Below are 19,994 nucleotides of genomic sequence, written 5' to 3' on the forward strand. Positions count from 1 at the left end.
AGGGTAATATATTTTACCTGGGATCCTCACTAGTTATTACATACAATAATCTGCATTGCGGAGAAGCGGAAACGCATCATACGTCACGTAAATCCGGGTCAGACATAGGTCGAGGATACGCGGAGCGTTACAAAGAGCTGTCTGCTAGAAAATGATGCGGTGGATGGTGCTGGCGAGTAACTGTAGGGCTGGCTTCCCCGTGTAGCCAATGTAGCGTCAACAAAGGCCTGGGAAAACGACTTCAACCCACAAAGTAGCGGGAAGAGATGCCGTCGAAACCTTCTTGCGTCTACTGAGTCGCCATCGAAACGATGTGCATCTCTGGATCTCCGCCGAAGGTGCGACCGTCGACAATGTGCCGTCGCGGTTCATCGGTGCATATCATGCTTGTGAAACCACGCACAGCGGCAATTTAGAACGAAACGCTCGTCTCGATGATTGAGCATGTGCTGAGCGAGTGGCGATCATGCTTCTGAAGCTTCCACCTTCCGGTGAGGGGAGGTTGACGGCTCCCTGATCTCAGTGCGCGGCTTGTGTGTTGACACCGAGCAACAGCTAGGAAGCCTCCCTTTCTTTTCCGTGCCCACAGCGATGACCCTTGCTGGTGCTTTGACCGCGGCGTGCGTGTTGTGAGTGTTGCGCGATGCCAAAACGAAAACTCAAATGGATTTTGCTGCTTGCAGTCGCATGGGTAGGCGGCGTGGGCTATTACCTCTTCTGGAGCGGCAGTCAGGACGTGGTACGTATTTGTGCCCTTCGTTGTCGGCACGCCTGTTCTGTGGTTGTTTTTTACACGTGCTGAGTCAGGGCCTCTATATGAGTAAGCTGAAACAGGAACTCTTTCTCTCCGCTTCCCACGCAGACTTGTTTTGACGGAACTGGTTTGTTTTGAAATCAGAATCAGCGCGAAGTGCGAGCCGCGTAGATGATCAAGCAGGCAGACATTAAACACAGCGCGTATTCTACAGCCCCTCGTCGTGCAGAAAAGATGTCAAGTGCTACTGACAGCAGACGTGTGATATACAAGGATCATGAGAAAGACCCAGTTCCTCTTCCCCAGTCAAAAAAATTCAATGGGTTCAATTGGGAATTTCCCAACTGATATGAGTTGGTCAAAAACCAATTGTGGTTTTGCCACCCATTGGGCCTGACCATTTGATATGAATTGGTACTTCCAATTAGAAATAATTGGTCACCCATGAGGACCAAATAGTTCACCAATTGAAGTCAAATGGCATACCTATTGAGCCCGGTTTGAACTCACATAGCAGAAAAAAAATAAAGAATGGAGATGCAATTTCAATGTTTTCTGTCGAGAAGTTACAGGGGAGCTGACTTTTATACAAGTGGAATGAAATTACAAGTTTTTACAGAAATCATGAGACAATTGCATGCATCACACACACGGAACAACACAGATTCAATGTATATATCCACAGGATACTTTGCAGACTTATGTACATATTCGTTGAACAGTGCTACTAGAACCAGTGAAACATCTCTGTTATTCAGAGTTAACTTCTGTTATTCAGAGTTAACTTATTTAATTATACCTCCACTTACAGTGGACACGATAAAATCAATAAGATTAAGCAGCATATACTTTTTATAAGAACTTAAATTTTTCACTGTTGTTTCTTTATAGAGGTATGTGTATATATGCACATCTCAGTCAAACATATCACTGATTTCACTTTCCCAATTTGGAATGTTTCCTTAGGACCAATTGGAACCAATGGGAAGCCCAATTGGTTTCAATTGGCCGTCCCAATTGGGATTTGAAGAAATCCATTGGGCTTCCCAAATAGCCCTATGGGTTTATTCATTCCCAATTGGGATGCCCAATTGGTTTCTTCATTCCCAACTGGGAGCCACGAAACCAACTGGGCGTCCCAATTGGGAGTGAATAAACCAGTTGGGTTGGACAGTACCCATTGGACAAACCATTTGGGATTGGCAGAACTATGCAATCTGACTGGTCGTCCCAATTGAACCCATTGATTTTTTTTGACTGGGCTAGTTTATCAAGATAGGAGTAAAGTCATAAATCGTAATATGATTGTCCTTGCATCTTCTTCTCAACTTGACCCTGCTTTGGGGTAAATCTGTTTGGCATGTTTGAAAGCTAGGCGGTAAATTACATTGGCACCTATAGTTTTAACTATGCTGACTCTAACATTTGAAGCGTGACTGGGGTGTGTAACTTAATAGTATTAACGAAAACCAGATTTCTTCATGTCTACTGGTGCCCAAATTGACATCTCTGGGATACATTCCTGTGCGTCCTGTTTGGCCTCATGCAACCCAGCTTCAGTAGAATAACTTGGGCAGCAGTGCAAAGCATCACAGTGTGGTAGCAGAAGGTAAAGCATGGCAGCTAATAATGCACTAGTTTTGAACAATGATCTGTGGGCTGTTTTGTTGAAGACTTATTTAATGAAAATTGATGTATCATACTGTTGTCATAATACTAGCTGGACTTGTTACAGTGCAAAAACCAATTCCATTGCTGTTGTGTGTCAGCTCTGCTATTCCTGATTTCAGCTAGAGTACCCCTAACCTGTGCTTTTTGTGCTACTCACTGTGCTCTCTCTCGGTTTCCTAATAAGACGCTGAGGACAACTCCGTGCAAATGTTGTTCTCTGCAAAAAGTGGTTTTCTCTGCATGGGGTGATGATCGTCCTTCAGCAAAAGACACTTTTGTTCTGGGGAAAATTGTCGAAAAATTTTTCCTCCTCTCGATGTCTGACATTTACACAGATGATTTCATCAACATCATATAGAAGTGAATGGCAGTGTGAAACTCAGAGATCTGTGCCAGAAGAAAGTGTATTGATGTCGCATTTTGCTTCTGAAAGTGGCTGGCGGGCCAAGCACCAGTATTTAATTTTTTTACTTAATCTTACTTATAAAGGCTCCATTTTGCGTGAAGATGGCCTATGTTGTTAGACTATGGTAATCGACTGCCGCTGATACAAGCAGGCATTTCACAGCTTGCTCCAAGTTGGAGTTCCTATGCCTTGTTAACTGAGTGTTGAGATGCGCTCATTCTTTGTCGATCATTGTGATTTGCTAGCATGTGGTAACTGAATCTCCTAATGTCCGGTAACTGAACCTCAGCTGGCTGATCCATTTTAGTATGTAATCGTCAAGCATACCTCATTCACCATTGTCTTAAGCCATGTGCCCTCAGCACAAGTACAGGGCATTTCGTATTTATCTATCCAACTTGTGAAAAATTCTCCTGAGCAAACTACTGGACTATGCAGGCTCAAACACTGACCACAAGGTAACTTGTGATGGTCTACGTTTTTCTATGTTGTAATTTAACGTCTGAACTTGCCTGCATTTTCCGGAATCAGCAAAAACCTGCAGTCGTCTGCAACTGAACTTTTTGTCGTGGTGAGCACACGAGCCGATTCAACAGGCTGCACCATCTGGTGAGTTGCGAAGCCTGCCACACCCAATGCAGAATATTTGCTTTGTAGTTTGCGCAGGAGAATTTTCACAACTCGAGCAGATAAATACAGAACACTCTGTACCTAACTGACAGTGGGCTTGTGGCGTGCAGCCTCCAGATAGCAACGAGGCCCTGCGTCTGAAGCCGTCTGCCACAGCAGCCCTCCGGCAATCTTCCTCCCAGCTGCCAAACACAAGCAGGCAGCTGTCGTGGCGCTACTTTGACGAGAAGGGCTACGTGGCTGTAACGCAAGTCAAGGCGGGTGTGGACCCTTACGAGCGGCATAAGTTCAACCAGGAGGCAAGCGACGCGTTACCCAGCAATCGCGCCATTCCTGACACGCGTCATCCGCAATGCATACCAGAGGGCAGCTTGCAGCCGGGCGAGCAGCTGCCATCCACAAGCGTCATCATCACATTTCACAACGAAGCCCGCTCAGCACTGCTCCGGACTATTGTCAGGCAAGCCGCGCACTGCTCTACTGGCATGGGGGAAGGGTGTACAGGGTAGAAACATTCTAGCACTAGTGAGCTGAGATAACCAGACGTTATCACGCAACAAAAATGGTTTGCATAAAGCAGCACATGCAGTGGTGCCACCTGATAGCATTGAATACGAGTTTCGGCACTTCCATGACTGTTTAGCGTAGTTATGATGAAATCTTTTCATCGTCAGGGGCCGAATTACACAACGATCACAGCACAAAAACTCAGCCCCCCCCGTCTATTGGCCGACAGATCTGCTAGTCAGAATCGATAAATAGGAGCAGTGCTAGTCAATATTCGTGACAGTTTTTGTTGTGTGTTTGCAGCCTAATTTGATGCCAGGTGGCTGTGAGTAGTCTGCAGCATCTTTGTGCTCTGTCAAAAGTGTAGAGTTTTCGTAGTGAGTGCATCTGTGGAGACAAGAAAAAGTCAGGACAGGCTATCACTTTTCCTCTCTCTCTTTTGTCTGCTCACCTTTATTGAGATAACTTTTTTTTTATTGTGTCATTGATGTTATCATTCTGTCTGTCTGATTTTGTGCATGTCCAAAGTATACATCCACATTCTTTAAGAAAGGTGCTTGCTTTGTGTCGCACTGTCATGGTTGTCATTTGTCGGAGTTATTAACACACAGATAAGCAGCCTGTCATATCAGGTCATTCCAGCTTGTGAGCTAACAACTGATATAGTATTGACTGGAGTTTATGACTCCAAACTATAGCTTTCATCAAAAACGTTCTAGTGAATGCACATACCTTCTCTGCAAACATTCCGTTAGGCATCACATCTAGCATTTAGTCTTTTCATTTAGTGAATGTACGTACCTTCTCCGTAAATGTTACCTGGTGCGTCACATTTAGTATTCGGTTTGTTCATTGCCGGCAATAGCTTTTTAGGAGGCACTCTTTCCAAGTGTCACTTGGAAAGAGCTAGCATTCGCTGTGCTGTATGTATATCATCAAGATGAGCTCTGTTCAAGGTGCATTAATTCTAGTGTAACATGTTGCATTATCTTGTGTCTCTTCCAGTGTCCTCAACCGAAGTCCGCCAGAACTGATCGAAGAGATCATCCTAGTAGATGACTTCAGTGATGATCGTAAGTGGTTTTGTACTGAAGCAAAAGTTATTCCCCACCACTTTCAGCATGCATTCCAACCACTTTGTTTTACTTTTATGTTCATGCAGCGTCGGATGGTACAGAGTTGGCAGCTATACAGAAAGTGCGTCTGGTGCGGAATAACAGGCGAGAAGGTAGGTAGATGCACATGGCGTCTACATTTTGTTGCATTTTACGAGCGCCTGGGTTCTGGTGTTGCGTATGAAAAAAAAAGTTGATCAGGTATTCCCACTATATGTGATACAAGCTTTTCAGCATCAGTAGTATGTCATTGTTGCTTGGAAGAATGTTACAAGAAAGTATATTCGGAGGTCAACTTGTTTCCTAATTTACTGTCAACTGGCATTATTTAACACGTGAGTCACATGGTCATGTGACCTTGCTCCATGATGACGTTATTCCATGTGGACTGTGAGCATGAGGTGAAGGGAAAAGGTAAGATAGGGAAAATAAAAACTGAGAGATGCTTAGTTGACTTGATGCAGCGAACTACTCAAGCTGAGTGTCATTTTAGGATGTTGCTTTCTCCTTTTACCATATCCCATTGCCTAAATGTTGTGCCAATTAATTTTATACACTTTGGCTGGCGTTATGGCTCGCTAACGAATCTTTTTCGTGCTCCTACATTTGCTGCATTTCACATTCTTCCTTCCTTGGCGTGACGCATCGAATACCCTGAATGAGGCCGCATGTAATGGGCTCATATTCTGAAAGTGTCCAGTAGGGCAGGCATGCCTAAACAGGCGTGACTTAAACGGGGTGCATTCTCCTGCTCCGAAAAATGTCGAACTCCAATGTGGCCATTTCAGATTGTGTTATAGCTGTGTCGAAGCTCCCGTTGACTTTAAACAAAGATACCTGTTCGTGGCTTTGAACGCGTTTAATACAAATCATGTTATTTTTTTTGGACCCAAACTTCTGTTACCACTTTGTGCTACAGTGCAGACGAAATTAGACACGCATTTAAGGGGGCACTCCTCTCAGTGTGTGCCCTGAATTTTCCAAGAGTGTTGCAAAGAGGGGTAAGGAATGACTGACAAAAAATATGCAGGCCTGGTGCGCAGTCGTGTGCGTGGGGCCCACGAGGCTCGGGCCCCGGTACTGACATTTCTGGACAGTCACTGTGAATGCAACCAGGGTTGGCTGCCTCCGCTGCTTCGGCGCGTCAAAGAGGATCCCCGTCGCATTGTCTGCCCCGTTATTGACGTCATCAACCTCAACTCATTCAAGTACTTCGGCGCCTCTTCCGACTTGCGCGGAGGTATGCGACTGTTGCACATACTCTGACTAGAGTACCACTTCATGGTCCTTTTGTCACTGGTGTCATCAGTCATGTTTCATCCACTGCACTAAAAGGCCTCCCCTCCAATGATGTCTAATTACTGCAGTCCTGAGCTGGCTGTGACAATCTTATCACTGCAACCTTCGTTAATTTGTCACTGAACTTGAACTTGTGCCGCCCTCAGATGCCTTTCCTCATCCTTAGTGATATTCTCTCCACTGATTCTCTCTGCCCTTCCTTTCATTAAATAGTTTTCTCTCTCTCTTGATGATATCCACTCCAGCAGGTAACCGATTATCAAGAGCATAATATTGTAGCCTTGTTGCAAAAGCCTAATATTGTAGCCAGAATTGCCCTTTCAATCAACCTAGTCCCGTCTCTGGCAACTGGGTCTGTTTGTGCAGGCTTCGACTGGAACCTAGTGTTCAAGTGGGAGTTCCTGTCAAGTAAGGAGCGTGAAGAGAGGGCTTCACATCCAACACTGCCCATCAGGTATTTCTGCACTTTGCGAAAGGTGTACAAAACTTGCCCAAATTTCTTCCTTACCGTTTTCGCGTTATGGTGCAGGCAAGCTTTCGTTGTGGACCCTTTGTCAATAAGCTGGCCAAGCTCAGAGCTCTAAAAGTGCTTAGAAAAGAGACGTACCTTGCCTGGTTCTGTGTACGCTCACTTTGCATCGCAGTTTGTTCACTACTGAAGCCAGGTAGACATACTCCGACTAGCTAAACTGCTGCTAACTTTGTACTGAGACTTAGAGGTGTCCTTCGTTGTGGTGGTGCTGGCCTGGTTTGTCCAGAAATAGATCAATATGATTTTTGGTTAGTGGGCAGGCTCAAGTGCAGATGTACTATTTAGCAGAGAGTGCTGCTCTCTGGAATGGTTTGGTTTGGTTTATAGGGTCATGAAGCTTCTCGGGCTGCGAAGGACGCCTTAGCAAATAGCTCCAGATGAATTCGACCACCTGGAGCTCGTTATTGGGCACTAACATCACACAGTGCATGGGTGTCTTGCACTTCGCCTCCATTGAAATGCGGAAAACCGAAATGCAAGTAATGCAGTGAAAATTTCAAAGCGATGCCGATGTACTAACTCTGGGGAGCACAGAGTGTAGGCGAAGATGCACGCAACCATTTGTGTTAGCAATGCAACTTTGATGCGATGGAGGTCATGCTTGCAGAACGCCAATGATTGCGGGAGGCCTGTTCGTGGTAGACAAAGCCAACTTTGAACGCCTGGGCACCTACGATACAGCCATGGACATCTGGGGTGGGGAGAACCTTGGTGAGCTATGTTGAGATGTTCCAGTACTACTGCAACCTCTTGTGCTTACCTAAAGAAGCAGTAAACTAAACACGCGAACCCAGTTCACTTTTGCTCCGTAGTTTTCCTTGTTTGTAAAATGTAAAAATTTCTGGCAACTCTCCTGGTTTTTGAAGGACCTACTTACTGTGTGTAACATGATGCCTCTTACGTCACTTTGTCATGATTGGCTTGAGTATTCTGCCTTCACCTGTGGCACATGCTGTTAGCTAAGCTATTGTGATCAATTTGAGCAAAAGACATGACTCGTCGGATACTATTTGCAATCTGGCTCAGGCGATATCAAAAGTTAGGCTAGAGCATACCAAATGCAGTTTCTAATTTAAGATGTTTTTACAATGAAGAAGCCATGGCTGTAACATGCGCAAAAGGTGATGGTTTTGTTCCAGAAAATGAACGGAGTCTGCGTAAATGTAAACATTGTAGGATTGTCCGCTTTGTAAATCAGGCCGCCCTCAGCATGTGCTGAGTGCATCCGTTACGAAGTGCTATGCCAGCATGTGCTGCGGATTGATTTGGCTTCGTGCACATTTAATTTGGTGCACCAACACCCCGCAGAGCTCTCCTTCCGTGTCTGGCAATGTGGAGGCAGCCTTGAAATCCTGCCCTGCAGCCGCGTGGGCCACGTCTTCCGGAAGCAGCACCCATACTCTTTCCCCGGGGGCAGTGGTAATGTCTTTGCTCGGTGAGTTCTCTTTCGCACAATTATCTTCTCATAGCGCATATCAATTCTCCAGTGAATTATATCGATTTTTATTCAAACCTGTGCCTGTCACCAAGAGTACAAACACCACGAGGTAAACTGCTTCATGTTTAGAAGGAAAGGCAAAACTGTGCTGTCTTGTGAAAGCAGTTTCAATTTGAATCTTTGTGTAGCTTTATTAACGAATTGCTAATAGCTCTAGTGTTTGAATTGACAACTGTCTTCCCGTAAGTGTTGTCTTCGCTGACCCAATCAATTCTGAGCTCTATTCAGCCTAGCTTGCTGGAAGCATCTCAGCAGTGTTGTGCAAACTGATAAAACAAACCAGGGTGATAGCCGGCTTGCTGTTAAAAACCGCTGTCAAACCTCGTCCGGTCATTTATTGTATGGACAAGTAATAATGGCCTGTTTGTCCATGGTGTTAAATCATCTTCCATTGTGGGATGCCTGTAACCGGAGTTGCGATCGCATTTAGTTGTACGACCACCGCACATGGTCACAGCATTTGTTAGTGTGACAGCAAAGTCACAGCCACGTGTGGATGTTCAGAGCGTCACTTGTAGCCACATCGTAATGGTTGCACTTCATGAGACGATTCCATTGAGGGTGTATGATGTGCATACAGAAGGCATAGCCAAAAACAACAGTAAGAGCGCTTGGCCTGTCTTTTCTTTGAGCATCTTTCAAGGTGCTATATAACCAACTCGCTCAGCTGTTGATTTTGCAAAAAAGAAATAAGAAACAAGATATGCAATAATGTGCATCCCACACAAAAAAGAATAATAATAGTTAATCGCCATTCACTGTCAATACTTTCAAGTACTAAAACTTAGTTCTATAAATAGTCCACACATAATACATGAAGGTCATTTGAACTATCGAGTAGAATGCTTATTCTGGGACATTTTCCTTCACCTTGTGCATAAGCTTGAAAACGTCTTGTCTAAGACTTGTTTTCAACTTTTGCTGAGAATCGCAACTAGCTTGTTTGACAGCTTTAGTTTTCTGATTATTTAGCATGAAATACAGGCACAAGACATATATATGAGCAGTGTGTATCCTGTACTGTGATGGCTGCATGCTTTACTAAGGCTTCTGCACTTGGGAGTAAAGTGCCAAGAGATCCTGTGAAAAGTATTGCTTAGTGTGTGTGCCTTTTAATGTGAGGGCGTTGGGAGTGTCACGAAGTTGAAAACTGTCCGACGGTGGCAGTGTCACATGGGGGCTATGATAAAACACCGGTTATGGCATCTTGTTAATAGCACTTCAGGGACAGGCAATAGTGATTTGTTGCAGTGATGAAAGCAGCTTAGTGAAGTTACCTGGTAGTGGTCATAGTAATGCAGAACATGCTCTAAGCTGCAGAGCGATAGAACAGAGGAATTTAGATGGGAGACGAGTGCAGTCACATTTCCTTTGCGTCATTCCAATTGAGCGCCCCTAATTAAAAAAAAATTTTTTTTTACCACACCTAGAAACACTCGCCGTGCTGCTGAAGTCTGGATGGATGACTTCAAGAAATACTACTATGCCATGGTGCCTGTTGCTCGCAACATTCCTATGGGAAGGTGGGTCTTTCACCATGCTTGAGCGTTTTTCTCTTTTATGCCATTCTGAATCTTGTAGTGTCAGACTGCCCCTGTTGGATAGATTGGAAATCTCAATTTTTGAAAACTTATACACCACAATTCCTTAGTATCATAAAAATTTCTACTTTTGGAGTTCGTACAAGGGGTAAAGAGAGTAAAAAAAGAATATCAACTTTGTGTACAGTAAAATGCAGAGATGCAAACTGTAGACAATGTTGTCTTGACCACGAACCATCAAACATTGATTGAAGCTTTTTTTTTCTCCGCCATGCAGAATTTCACCGTTCGGCTAGTTAGGGCTACGTGCAAGTCAGTCCAGCCTCTCATATTGATGGGAGGAGTCATGTAATGCCAAAATCGCTGACTACGAAACCGCAGAAAAGAAAGTGAAATTATAATAAATACACAAACACGCGAGATAGAGGTAGATGAGGAGAAGGAGGAAAGGCTTTCATCGTTAAGCTTTTAAGCAAAGCTAACTGCAATCCTATATTTTTCCTTCCTTCCCCTGACAGCATTGAAGAGCGACTTCATTTACGCAAGCGCCTGGGCTGCCAGTCGTTCCAGTGGTATCTAGACAACGTATTCCCCGAACTGAAGCAAGTATCTCCTTACGGGCGCAGAAAGCGATGACATCTCCTCTGCACCCACTCACCTGCACTGCACCAAATGACCAATAATAAAATCAACGAGGCCAGCATGTCTGCTTGCTTATTAATGCTTGGGCCCCACAGGTAGCAGCACTGCATGCTGCCAGCACGGTAATGTAGTAGTTCACCGCACGTGCCAACTGCTAAGAGCCTCCGAGCTAGCTGCGCTTTAATAGCGGGGTTGGAGGGTAAAAAGGGATGCATGAATAACGTAAGCATGACTGAGCATGATTGATAATGCACTCTCATGTCAGCATGCACATGCATGAGCTTTTTACTTGTTTCATGCCCATTTCTGAAGATTGAACTTCTACTACGATTATAAAACGAGGTTTGTGGCACCACCATGTGAGTTTATTTTTATTCTTTTCACTGCATTTTAGACAGCTTTGCAACTAACTGCAAAGTTTCACTTTTGGGCTTTTGATAACCTGTCGGACGGGTCGGTCACCCTCCTAGCACCGAATTAGTTCTGAAAAGTAGCTAAACTTTATTGGGTTGGTTTGGTTTATAGATGTTAAAGGGATTGTCGAAAGATATTAATGGTCGTATTGTAATGCAACAAAAAAGTACCCTCATAGACTGAGTTGCTTTGGATGTTGAAGCCTGTAAATCGGACCAAACCAAGCATCGAGTTCCAATAGCTTTACTCGTATGAATCCTGTTCAGCAGATTCTATCATCAGCTCAGTAAAGGCTTCAGCCTTACAGAAACTCCTACGTGGCACCGAATGTGGTAAATGCGCGGAGGACAGGCAAAGGGGAGCTTCTTTTCGGCTTTCTTTCTCTTCATGGCAGATGTCACACTGTTATATGTTGTCAGCTCTTTTGATATTTTGTTACTTTACTGTTTGCATGGACTGTTTGATAAATACTTAAATAAATTATATCAGTAAAAAATAAATTGGTAATAAATAAAAAACCCCATTCAGCAAAATGGACTGTTTGGACATCCTATCCAGTCCCTTGAAATGCAACAATTCTATGGCATAAAAATCTGGCAAATTCAAAAGAATTCGACCACTGGTCGGCTAACTTGGACTGAGGTGGTGGGCCTTGCATGTGCAGAGGACTTTGGAGATCTTAGTGACGACAGTGATGAATGAGCGATTCCTAGTAGTGTGGCCACCATAGCTTAAGCTGCACTGGCGTCCATCCAAAATTTAAAATGGCCATACTCATTATTACGATCATCTGTTGAAAAGGAACGATGGCATGCTTTCTTATTTTGTGCTGCGCTCCGCCATTTTCCTTGGTTTCATTGTACGCATATGATGGAGTGTTATGTCGGTGTTCTTTGCACCATCGAAATCCTGTAATCATTTTAAACTTGCGTCATGTGCATGTACACAGAATGTGCTCTTTTTCTTTTGCACAGTATGCCTGTGGGGTTGATACCATAAGCGCCATAGAGGACCAAACAATTAGTCAATCAGCCAGTATGCACACCCTTAGGAATTAGGTGGAACTGCAGAATTTAGTATTCCCATGCAAATTTCTCTTCTCTGCATGAGAAAGTTGGCAATTACGAGCGTTTTCGAGGAATAGAGGTATGTTGATAGGGAACATTTTATGGCCTTTTACTCAGTCTCTCTTGAATTTGACATTCATTTAATTCGGGCATCTTCCTCGGTCCTGTAAAAACTAAAAGGTTTTTATTGTATCGTAGCTACTGAATACTGGTAGTGCGTGCATGCGCACTGCTGCTGTCTTACCTGCCTTGTGTTCACCTGCCTTGTGTAAGCATAGAACAGGAAACACTGCAAAGTTGGTCATAAAATGATGGAATACAAGAAGCATGGACAAGCATGAAGAAGTGAACTACTAGTGACTCATTCCATGTTGAAGAAGTGAACTACTAGTGACTCATTCCTTGTTTGTCCATGTCTCTTGCATTTGTCTGTTTTGTAACCAACTCTGCAGCACTTCCTATTCAGTATGCCAAGTGATACCAACTAGCCCTTAGACTAAATATTAGCATCAAAGCTTTGCATTCGTAAAGCATGTGGCAAGTCTACAAATGGGAGCGCTTTCCACCGTACGAGGGCACACACACAAGTGAATGGCATGAAATCTGGACTTTCGATGAAATGTAATGGGGAATTTAGTTTGAGCCTGCTTCCATACTTCCATGAAAGTTTCAATTGTTCTCTTTGATGGACCGTAATTTTTTAACGTACGTGATGTACCCACTCCTGTCTTGGCTACCAAAAGGCAGCTGGCAGTATCGAATAAATAAATATATAAAGTACAGTGGTCTTGGCTTCCATTCGTGGGCAGGAGCCAATCTAGCTGAAATTTCTGCTCTTGGCGCGTGTAATAAGCTTTTCTCTTAACTCAGCCTGACGCTATGTGGCAAAAAAGTAGGGGTGCGCAAATACTGAAATTTTTTAATACGAATCGCACACGAATATAAGAAAAATAATGTTTTCGAATATCGAATACCTGATCAGTGCAAAAAAAAAAGTATGAAATAATTGAATGCAGAAAACATTTATTTCAGAATTTTCATGGTATCTGCAGATAAAATTAACTTATAATTCCACGGATGTGCATACCCTGCTGAAAAATCCAGTATAAATTTTATACAGAGTTCCGTATACCAGATTTTTTGCATAGGAGGGACCTGCGTCAAAATCTGGTTGAGCTTTCATATTGCTGCTGAATGCAGTAAAATTGCGTTAATTGTCCCTTCAAGGGTCAGAAAAAGTGTCCAAATTAACTGAAAGCTAGAGTTATTGAATGGGCCTGAAAAACCTACCAAAAACCGTTTGCATCGCAGCAGTTTTATCTGATGGACACTTGTACGATGAATGTTTGCATTTGAGATGAAGCCGAAGTAAGGACAACATTTTCTTCCCAGTTCTTTGGGACGTTAAACCCCACAAACCAACCTTTTCTTCCCAGTTTCGTCATGTGCTTCACTTTGTGCACACCGTCTGAAAAGCCGCTTTCACAAAAGGAAGTTCCCTGTTCACAAAATGGTGCCTTTTGCGTATTTAGGATGCTTCACCGCACAGTCTACTCTGTCGAGCATTTCGGTGAAGTGCGCAGTGCGGAGAAGCTGCTGTGAATTCGTAAACGTTTGGTGTATTTGGTAACTTTCGAATATCACTCGAATACGGATACAAATCTGTTAAAAGCATATTCAATTCGTGTCCAAAGTTTCTAATATTCGTACACGCCTACGAAAAAAGCTTTCTTCGTCCACACAGTGTCATTGAATTCCTTAAGAGATTCCTTCTGCCTCCTTGTCCTTCCCGGACAGCACGAACCATTGGCCCGACATTGGACTATATTGGTCCAGTACTACTTCGGTAAATATCAGATCAGGCTTGCCAACTCAGCAGTAATATTGGGCCATGTTTAGTGCTGCCTGGGACACATAAAATAGTTCAGAGGACTGTAACAGCGTTGTCACGGAACCCTTGGTGTGCCATATTGTTGCAGGGTGCCAGCAGCAGGAGGAGAGCGGTTGGCTTCCCTGCGCCAGGGTTCGCTGTGCCTCGACACCCTGGGTGGAAGTGAGGGCTCGCCGGTGGGCCTCTTTGTGTGCCACGGTGCCGGTGGCAACCAGCACTGGAGCCTGGCGTCACGCCTCATCGCACACGGCGGTCTCTGCGTCACGCTTGACGAAGAACAGCGCGGGTCGCTGCTGCTCAGGCCCTGTGGTGGGCACCCGTCACAGGTGAGGTGGACGTGCATGTTCGTGCATTACTTCGAGGGTCCCGATTATCTGGCAACTTGAGCATTGGCTAGCACGAGCAGAACATATTTTAGGCATAGTTTAGGTTACTCCCATCAGTCAGCCATTTTGAACGGTCTGCTAGGAAAATCCTCATCAGCCATGTCACGTTTAGGAGCGCAGCAGCTCATGGCACAGGAGCCTGATTACCATGATTAAGTGCTGACTAACAACATTTTTATGGTGATAATTTAATGCATCGTGGGTTTTCCAAATATAAATTGAGGGCATTAAAAGCCATGTCAGCAGCTGTTAGTCTATGCTTTGTCTTGGAAGTTCTTGCACCTTGTGCGACAAGCCAGTGCTTTGAGCTGGTGCTGTCAGCAGTCCTTGCTCTATCAAACATTGGCAGCACATCGTGTGTCCACTGTCACAGAGCACACGCGTCTTTGTCAGCACTCTAGATACTTGGTGCACATCTCGAGTGCACCGCGATGCAGCACGAGTCTTGATGGAGTAATGCAGCCCGGAAGATGCCAATAAAAAGGATCGAGACTTGAGGTTTTTCACCTGAAGCAGTTGCAACAAGAGGCAGGATCTCTGCTTTAGAGCACATCTTTCTTGGAACAGGAAAACTGTACAAGTGTGTTCTGTCTCCACTGGGCTCTTTCCTTCCTCATGCTAACCTAGCTTCACTGTGTTGGCTATCCACACTCTTGGAATGCTTGGATGATTTGTTGCAGTAGTAACTGGCTGGTTGAAATCGTTTTAAGGTAAGTAGCTATAAATTATGCTTGATGAAGTGACGAACGAAATACAGAGGAAGATACCCTTAATAATGTTTCCATCCCAAAGTGCATGGCTTGTTAGTAAAATTAGTAGTAGATGGTGGCAGTCCAGTGTTGTTCTTTTTGTCCCCATCTTTTTTGTCCCTCTTTCAACATACAAAGACAAAACACGCAATGTTATTTTTTTGTCTTCATGGAAAAATAATAGAGCTCTCCAAGAGCAGGCAGCCCAACAAATTGGCCCAGCATTTGGTATGTGTTGGCGATGCAATGGCTCCGTGTAGGACTGGCCATTGCCAACTTAGTGTCCACATTGGTACCATGGTTTTTACTGCGCTTTAGAAATACACTCATGGCCGCGCTCCCTCGCTCGCTTGCTTCACGTGTGCAGAGGTGGCTGTGGCAGGACCACAAGCTGCAGCAGCCCGGCGGGAAGCTGTGCCTGGATGGCAGCAACGGACGGCTGAGCGCCCAACCATGTCGCCGCGCGGCCAACTCACAGAGGTGGACCCTGTCCACCTGAACATGCCTGTCTGCAGCCATGGCACACTGAGAAAGCAGCTTGCTCCTCGCGCGGTCTCACCTTGAAATGCCGGTACTTAAGGCAGTGCGTCCGCTGCGGTTGTGACAGATGCGCACCAAGTGCGGTTGTCGCAAATGACATCTCTCTGCATCTTGAAACAAGAATGTGCAGCAGTGGGAACTTGGGGCTTAAGTAACAATTCCCTTTTGATATTATTTTCCATTCTTCTTTTCCTTTTGGTCGTTGTGCCCAGCTCAGGCATGGTGCCACATTCCTTGTTCTCTTCGTCATTGGCTGAAGCTGATGCTGCTTCAGTCGATTGCATTGGACAAAAAAGAAAATGGAATGCAATCAAAAGTGGAACTGCTGTATCCCGGAAATCGTGATATTTGGCGCATTGCTGTCATCCAACTTCTCAAATGTTGAGGGCCCCAAGGCAGAGTACTATTACTTTAGGGGCCTCATTGGCATCAATAATGGGCAACAGTTACTTTGCATAGCATGCAACACTGTGCAAAGCAGTTGAGCAGTGTGTCTTGGATGATTGCAATACAATAGTAGTCGCAACAGCTGAAAGCTTCTCCTGCTGCATATTCTAGCTTCATCTTTCTTTTCCCCGATGGTACGCATCAGAACAGTACATGTGGCGGCTTCGGCCAGAGTTTGAACGTTTCCTCTTTTGGCAGAGTCGCAGAGTCTTCCCCACCATGCGTGCTATGAACGGGGCTGTGAACACAACAGTTGCTGGCCGACGTGTCAAGAAATTTGGGGCCGTACTTTGGCTATCATTTCTGTGATTTCGGTTTTACAGGAAGTAGGCGTCTCATTTAGAGAAAGTGACACAGGTTCGCACAATTTCTTTTCCTTTTACTCGACATCAGCTCTTGTGTACTTATCAGGAGGCCTTGTTGTGCGGCAAGCAGTTGCTTCTCTACGGTGACAGTTTACAATAGATGTTGCAGCTAACTATATGACAGCTTCGAGAGACTCGTTGCGGAGTTGCGTAGAGTAGGGCAGTCTTGGAGCTATGGTGGTTAGGTTTAATGAAAAAACTCGCCACTAAGATGTGCCACTGCTAGACGTGCATCTCGAAGAGTGGTATGTGTCTTTGTTGCAGAATTGCACAAAAGATTCCCTTCTCTCAAAAGGTTTACTGCACACTAGAAGTTTAGCATGAAAATCAGATGGCATCCCTTGCCTGTCTGGGCACGGCAGTGTCACGAGTGCACCACCTTTTTATTTTTTTTTGCAGATTGCGTGGCCTGTTACAAAAATTGTATACTACGTGTTTCAACTCTGATCTGTTGTAGTGGAATTTGTGCCGAGGGAAGTGACCTTTATGTTCGTTATGCAAACAGGGTAATTGCAGTTTAAGTGTGACCATGGTTTGCCAGACTTAAAGGGTGCACCAGGCTGCTGTAACCACTGTGAACAAGTTAAACAGTGTTCAGTTTGCCACACAGCTGCTGGCAGCCATAATTAGAGACAGCTGTGCTTGCCTCAACTGCGCTTAGGCTTCTTGTGTAATGAAGGTGTTTGTGAAGCAGTAGTGGAACTGTCACTTTACACGTGGGCTGGTCACCTGTTCACTTTTTCGTAAGTCAGTTGGCACAAGAGCAGTTGGGTTGTGAAGACAGTTTGTGAGTAGTGTTGTGTAGTTTCGGCCGCCAAGAGGCCTTGTACAGCTATGTCACCGGTCCCCGTCCCAACTGAAAGGCACACAACGAAAAAAACAAAAAACAAAAACAAAAAAAAAAAGAACCTTTTGCATTCAAAAATAGCCAAAGCAAGGTCTCAGAGAGGAAAGGCTTATATTACGATGCACTCCTTTTGAGTTTTATTTAAAAGCCTGGATGGATTTCTTTTATGTCAATGTTAGCAGCAGTGAGGAAAGAGGTTGAAATGATTTAAAAACTCTAAATGCGTTTAGAGGGTAGAGTAGACACTGCTTTGAAGGGAACTGTAGTGGTTGGTTTTACCGGCTTAAAATGCACAGTTTCTACAGTTGCACTAGGTAGATGCAGCTTTCAGGGCCACATTAAGGCAGGTCACACCCATTGCAGTGGATTACCACTTTCTAACGACTGCTGCTTTCACTGTGTAAGGAGCCCTTTGGAGCTAAAAAAAAAAAGCAACAAATGGGAGGCGCTTATCGTCAGCCACTTTTCCAGAAGTGTATTGCGTTGATGAGGTGAGAATTTTTGTTGCATGGAACAAAAAGCCGAGCAGTTACATGCCTGGCTGTTCTGTGCTCTTGCTACTGCTACCACTTGTACACTTCCGCTGCACATACAAAGACCAGTACAAAAAAAAAGTGCAAAAAGTGAGTACCCGAGTTTGAACCCGAGCGCAGCAGCCATCACAGGCAGTACAAACCACTGACCCAATATTGGTGCTGTATATTAGCAATGTCCAGCCCAACACAGGACCAGTGCATCATCAACATAGTGTCAATATTGGATGATGGTTCGTGCCACCTTGATGTGCTGGCCAACATAGGACCAATGGATTACCAACATCGGGCCAATATTTGGCCTGTGGTTTGTGCCGCCTGGGATATATTCAACGGAGGCAAGATGTGCCAGTGTGCTATGGGATGTCAGCTTAGGTTAGAGATCAGAAGGCGGTAGAAATTATTCCGGAGCTCTGCACTACTCACAGCTTTGGAGGTCGTCACTAATGCCACGAGTTGAAATTGGAGTGGCGATACAAATGAACCAATTTCAGCCTTGAATTTCTCGGCATTGAGACTGTCTTTTGCAGCTGAAGACACATCGGCAAAGTCATGAAAAACTAAGGCATCAAATCCTACTAAGAATACAGAAGTTAACTTTCAGGCTGTTTCCGCCATCCCTTTTATGACTTACAATTTGTGGGTTACGGGTACTTAGGGGTACCTTGTCAGTATGATGTGTGTATAAAAGACGCCATAAGGAACAACTTGTCGAGAACAAAGCTAAACAACCGGTGACAGGTTCAGCAGCTTGGTCAGCGATTGGAATAAATTTGTCAAGCCTGAAATGCTCCAGTTTAATTTTGTAAACAGTCGTATATACATGCTATATATTTAGAACAAAATGTCTTTCTTGTTTTGTTTTGTAAACAGTCATATATATGTTACATATTTTGAACAAAAACATTGTGGAAATGCACCTTGCATTCTGCAGGGGCAGCGTTTGCAGCATGTAGTAAACAAACGTGCCTCCAGTACAGATATTTTTGTTGCAAGAAAAACTGACCAGTGGAATATTTCCTATGTTGCGACTGGTGCATACAACACCTGGTGTTTACTTTTGTATTTCAATGGAAAGATGATTTCACAACAAATTTAGCAAGAGGAAAGAACACTGCTTTGAAGATACAATTGCAACTCTGAAAACATCGATGTTAAGTTTAATTAGGATGTATAGCTTGGCAAGCAGGGTATGAAACGAGAAACTGGAAGCCGAGTTGGTTTTCGATATGCTTTGCGGCCTCGACAGTTGTCAAGCCGACAACTGGTTTGGAAGTTGGCAGCTTTCAAGTGTTTTTTTAGAGGCAGGCCAGAACATTTTACTCAGTTATGTTTGTATTCTCGAGTTACACAGTAGCTCTGGACGTCTTCAAAGTAAGCCGGTGACGGAACCAGTAATGCACAGTTGCGAACCGCATTGACTTGCATTGCTTTGAATCTAATGCAGCTACATAGTGGCTCAACCAGGCCACTTTTAGTATCTAGTGCCAATGTGCGCTTTGTGAAATCTTATCTATTATCTTATCTGAAACATGCTTCATGAAATCTTATCTCATTGAGTATCTAGAGCCAGTGTGCGCTTCATGAAATCTTATCTCTTATCTGAAGCATGTTTCATGGAATCTTATCTCATTGATCTGTTGTGCATATCAGTCTAGTTTGTCTTTGTTCTATTGTGTTTTGTACCGCAGAACTTATTTTCCTTTAAATAATTCGAGTTCATTCTGTAATCATACAGCTAGGTTACACTCCTAGCCCAATAGCAGAGATATCTCGGTGATGAAACGGATATAGCTGTGCCTGCCATGAGTGTTGTTAGCACGATGAGACGGCTGGGCAAGCCTGTATTTTTAATCTTCACATATCAGCGCCTCCACCTAATTACCATACACATTTTTTTTGTTTGCTGTTGTGAGCATGCAATATAGTCTGGTTTGGCACCTTATTAGTCTCAGGAACAAATGTAGACCTCTGGGTGAAATGTACGTATTGTTTATGACTGTACCATGGTCACCTCTGGTAGACGCTCACCGTGCGAGCATGTACGCCCGACTGCAGCCACTGTGCGCCGAGCTTTACTGCTAAATGTGCATGTGTATGGGGTACGTGCCAAACAGTCTTGTCATTAAAGGCCGGAGTTTTCTTCCATCCAGTTTTGTC

General features: G+C 44.3%; 1 protein-coding gene across 1 annotated transcript; it reads left to right on the forward strand.

Annotated features, from left to right (window-relative positions):
- The first annotated feature begins 107 nt into the window (after nt 1-107).
- LOC146173311 (polypeptide N-acetylgalactosaminyltransferase 2-like) lies at nt 108-19,982 on the forward strand. Its single transcript, XM_084584124.1, has 12 exons — nt 108-739; nt 3,572-3,921; nt 4,974-5,041; nt 5,131-5,196; nt 6,114-6,323; nt 6,749-6,836; nt 7,522-7,625; nt 8,223-8,349; nt 9,843-9,935; nt 10,472-10,555; nt 14,056-14,293; nt 15,470-19,982. The coding sequence occupies exons 1-12, from the start codon at nt 644-646 to the stop codon at nt 15,599-15,601; spliced, it is 1,656 nt and encodes a 551-aa protein (XP_084440250.1). The 5' UTR covers nt 108-643; the 3' UTR covers nt 15,602-19,982.
- Nucleotides 19,983-19,994: the final 12 nt, after the last annotated feature.

Source organism: Amblyomma maculatum, chromosome 11, assembly GCF_055883805.1.
Source record: "Amblyomma maculatum isolate TAMU_Amacu chromosome 11, ASM5588380v1, whole genome shotgun sequence".
Classification (NCBI taxonomy): Eukaryota; Metazoa; Arthropoda; class Arachnida; order Ixodida; family Ixodidae; genus Amblyomma; species Amblyomma maculatum.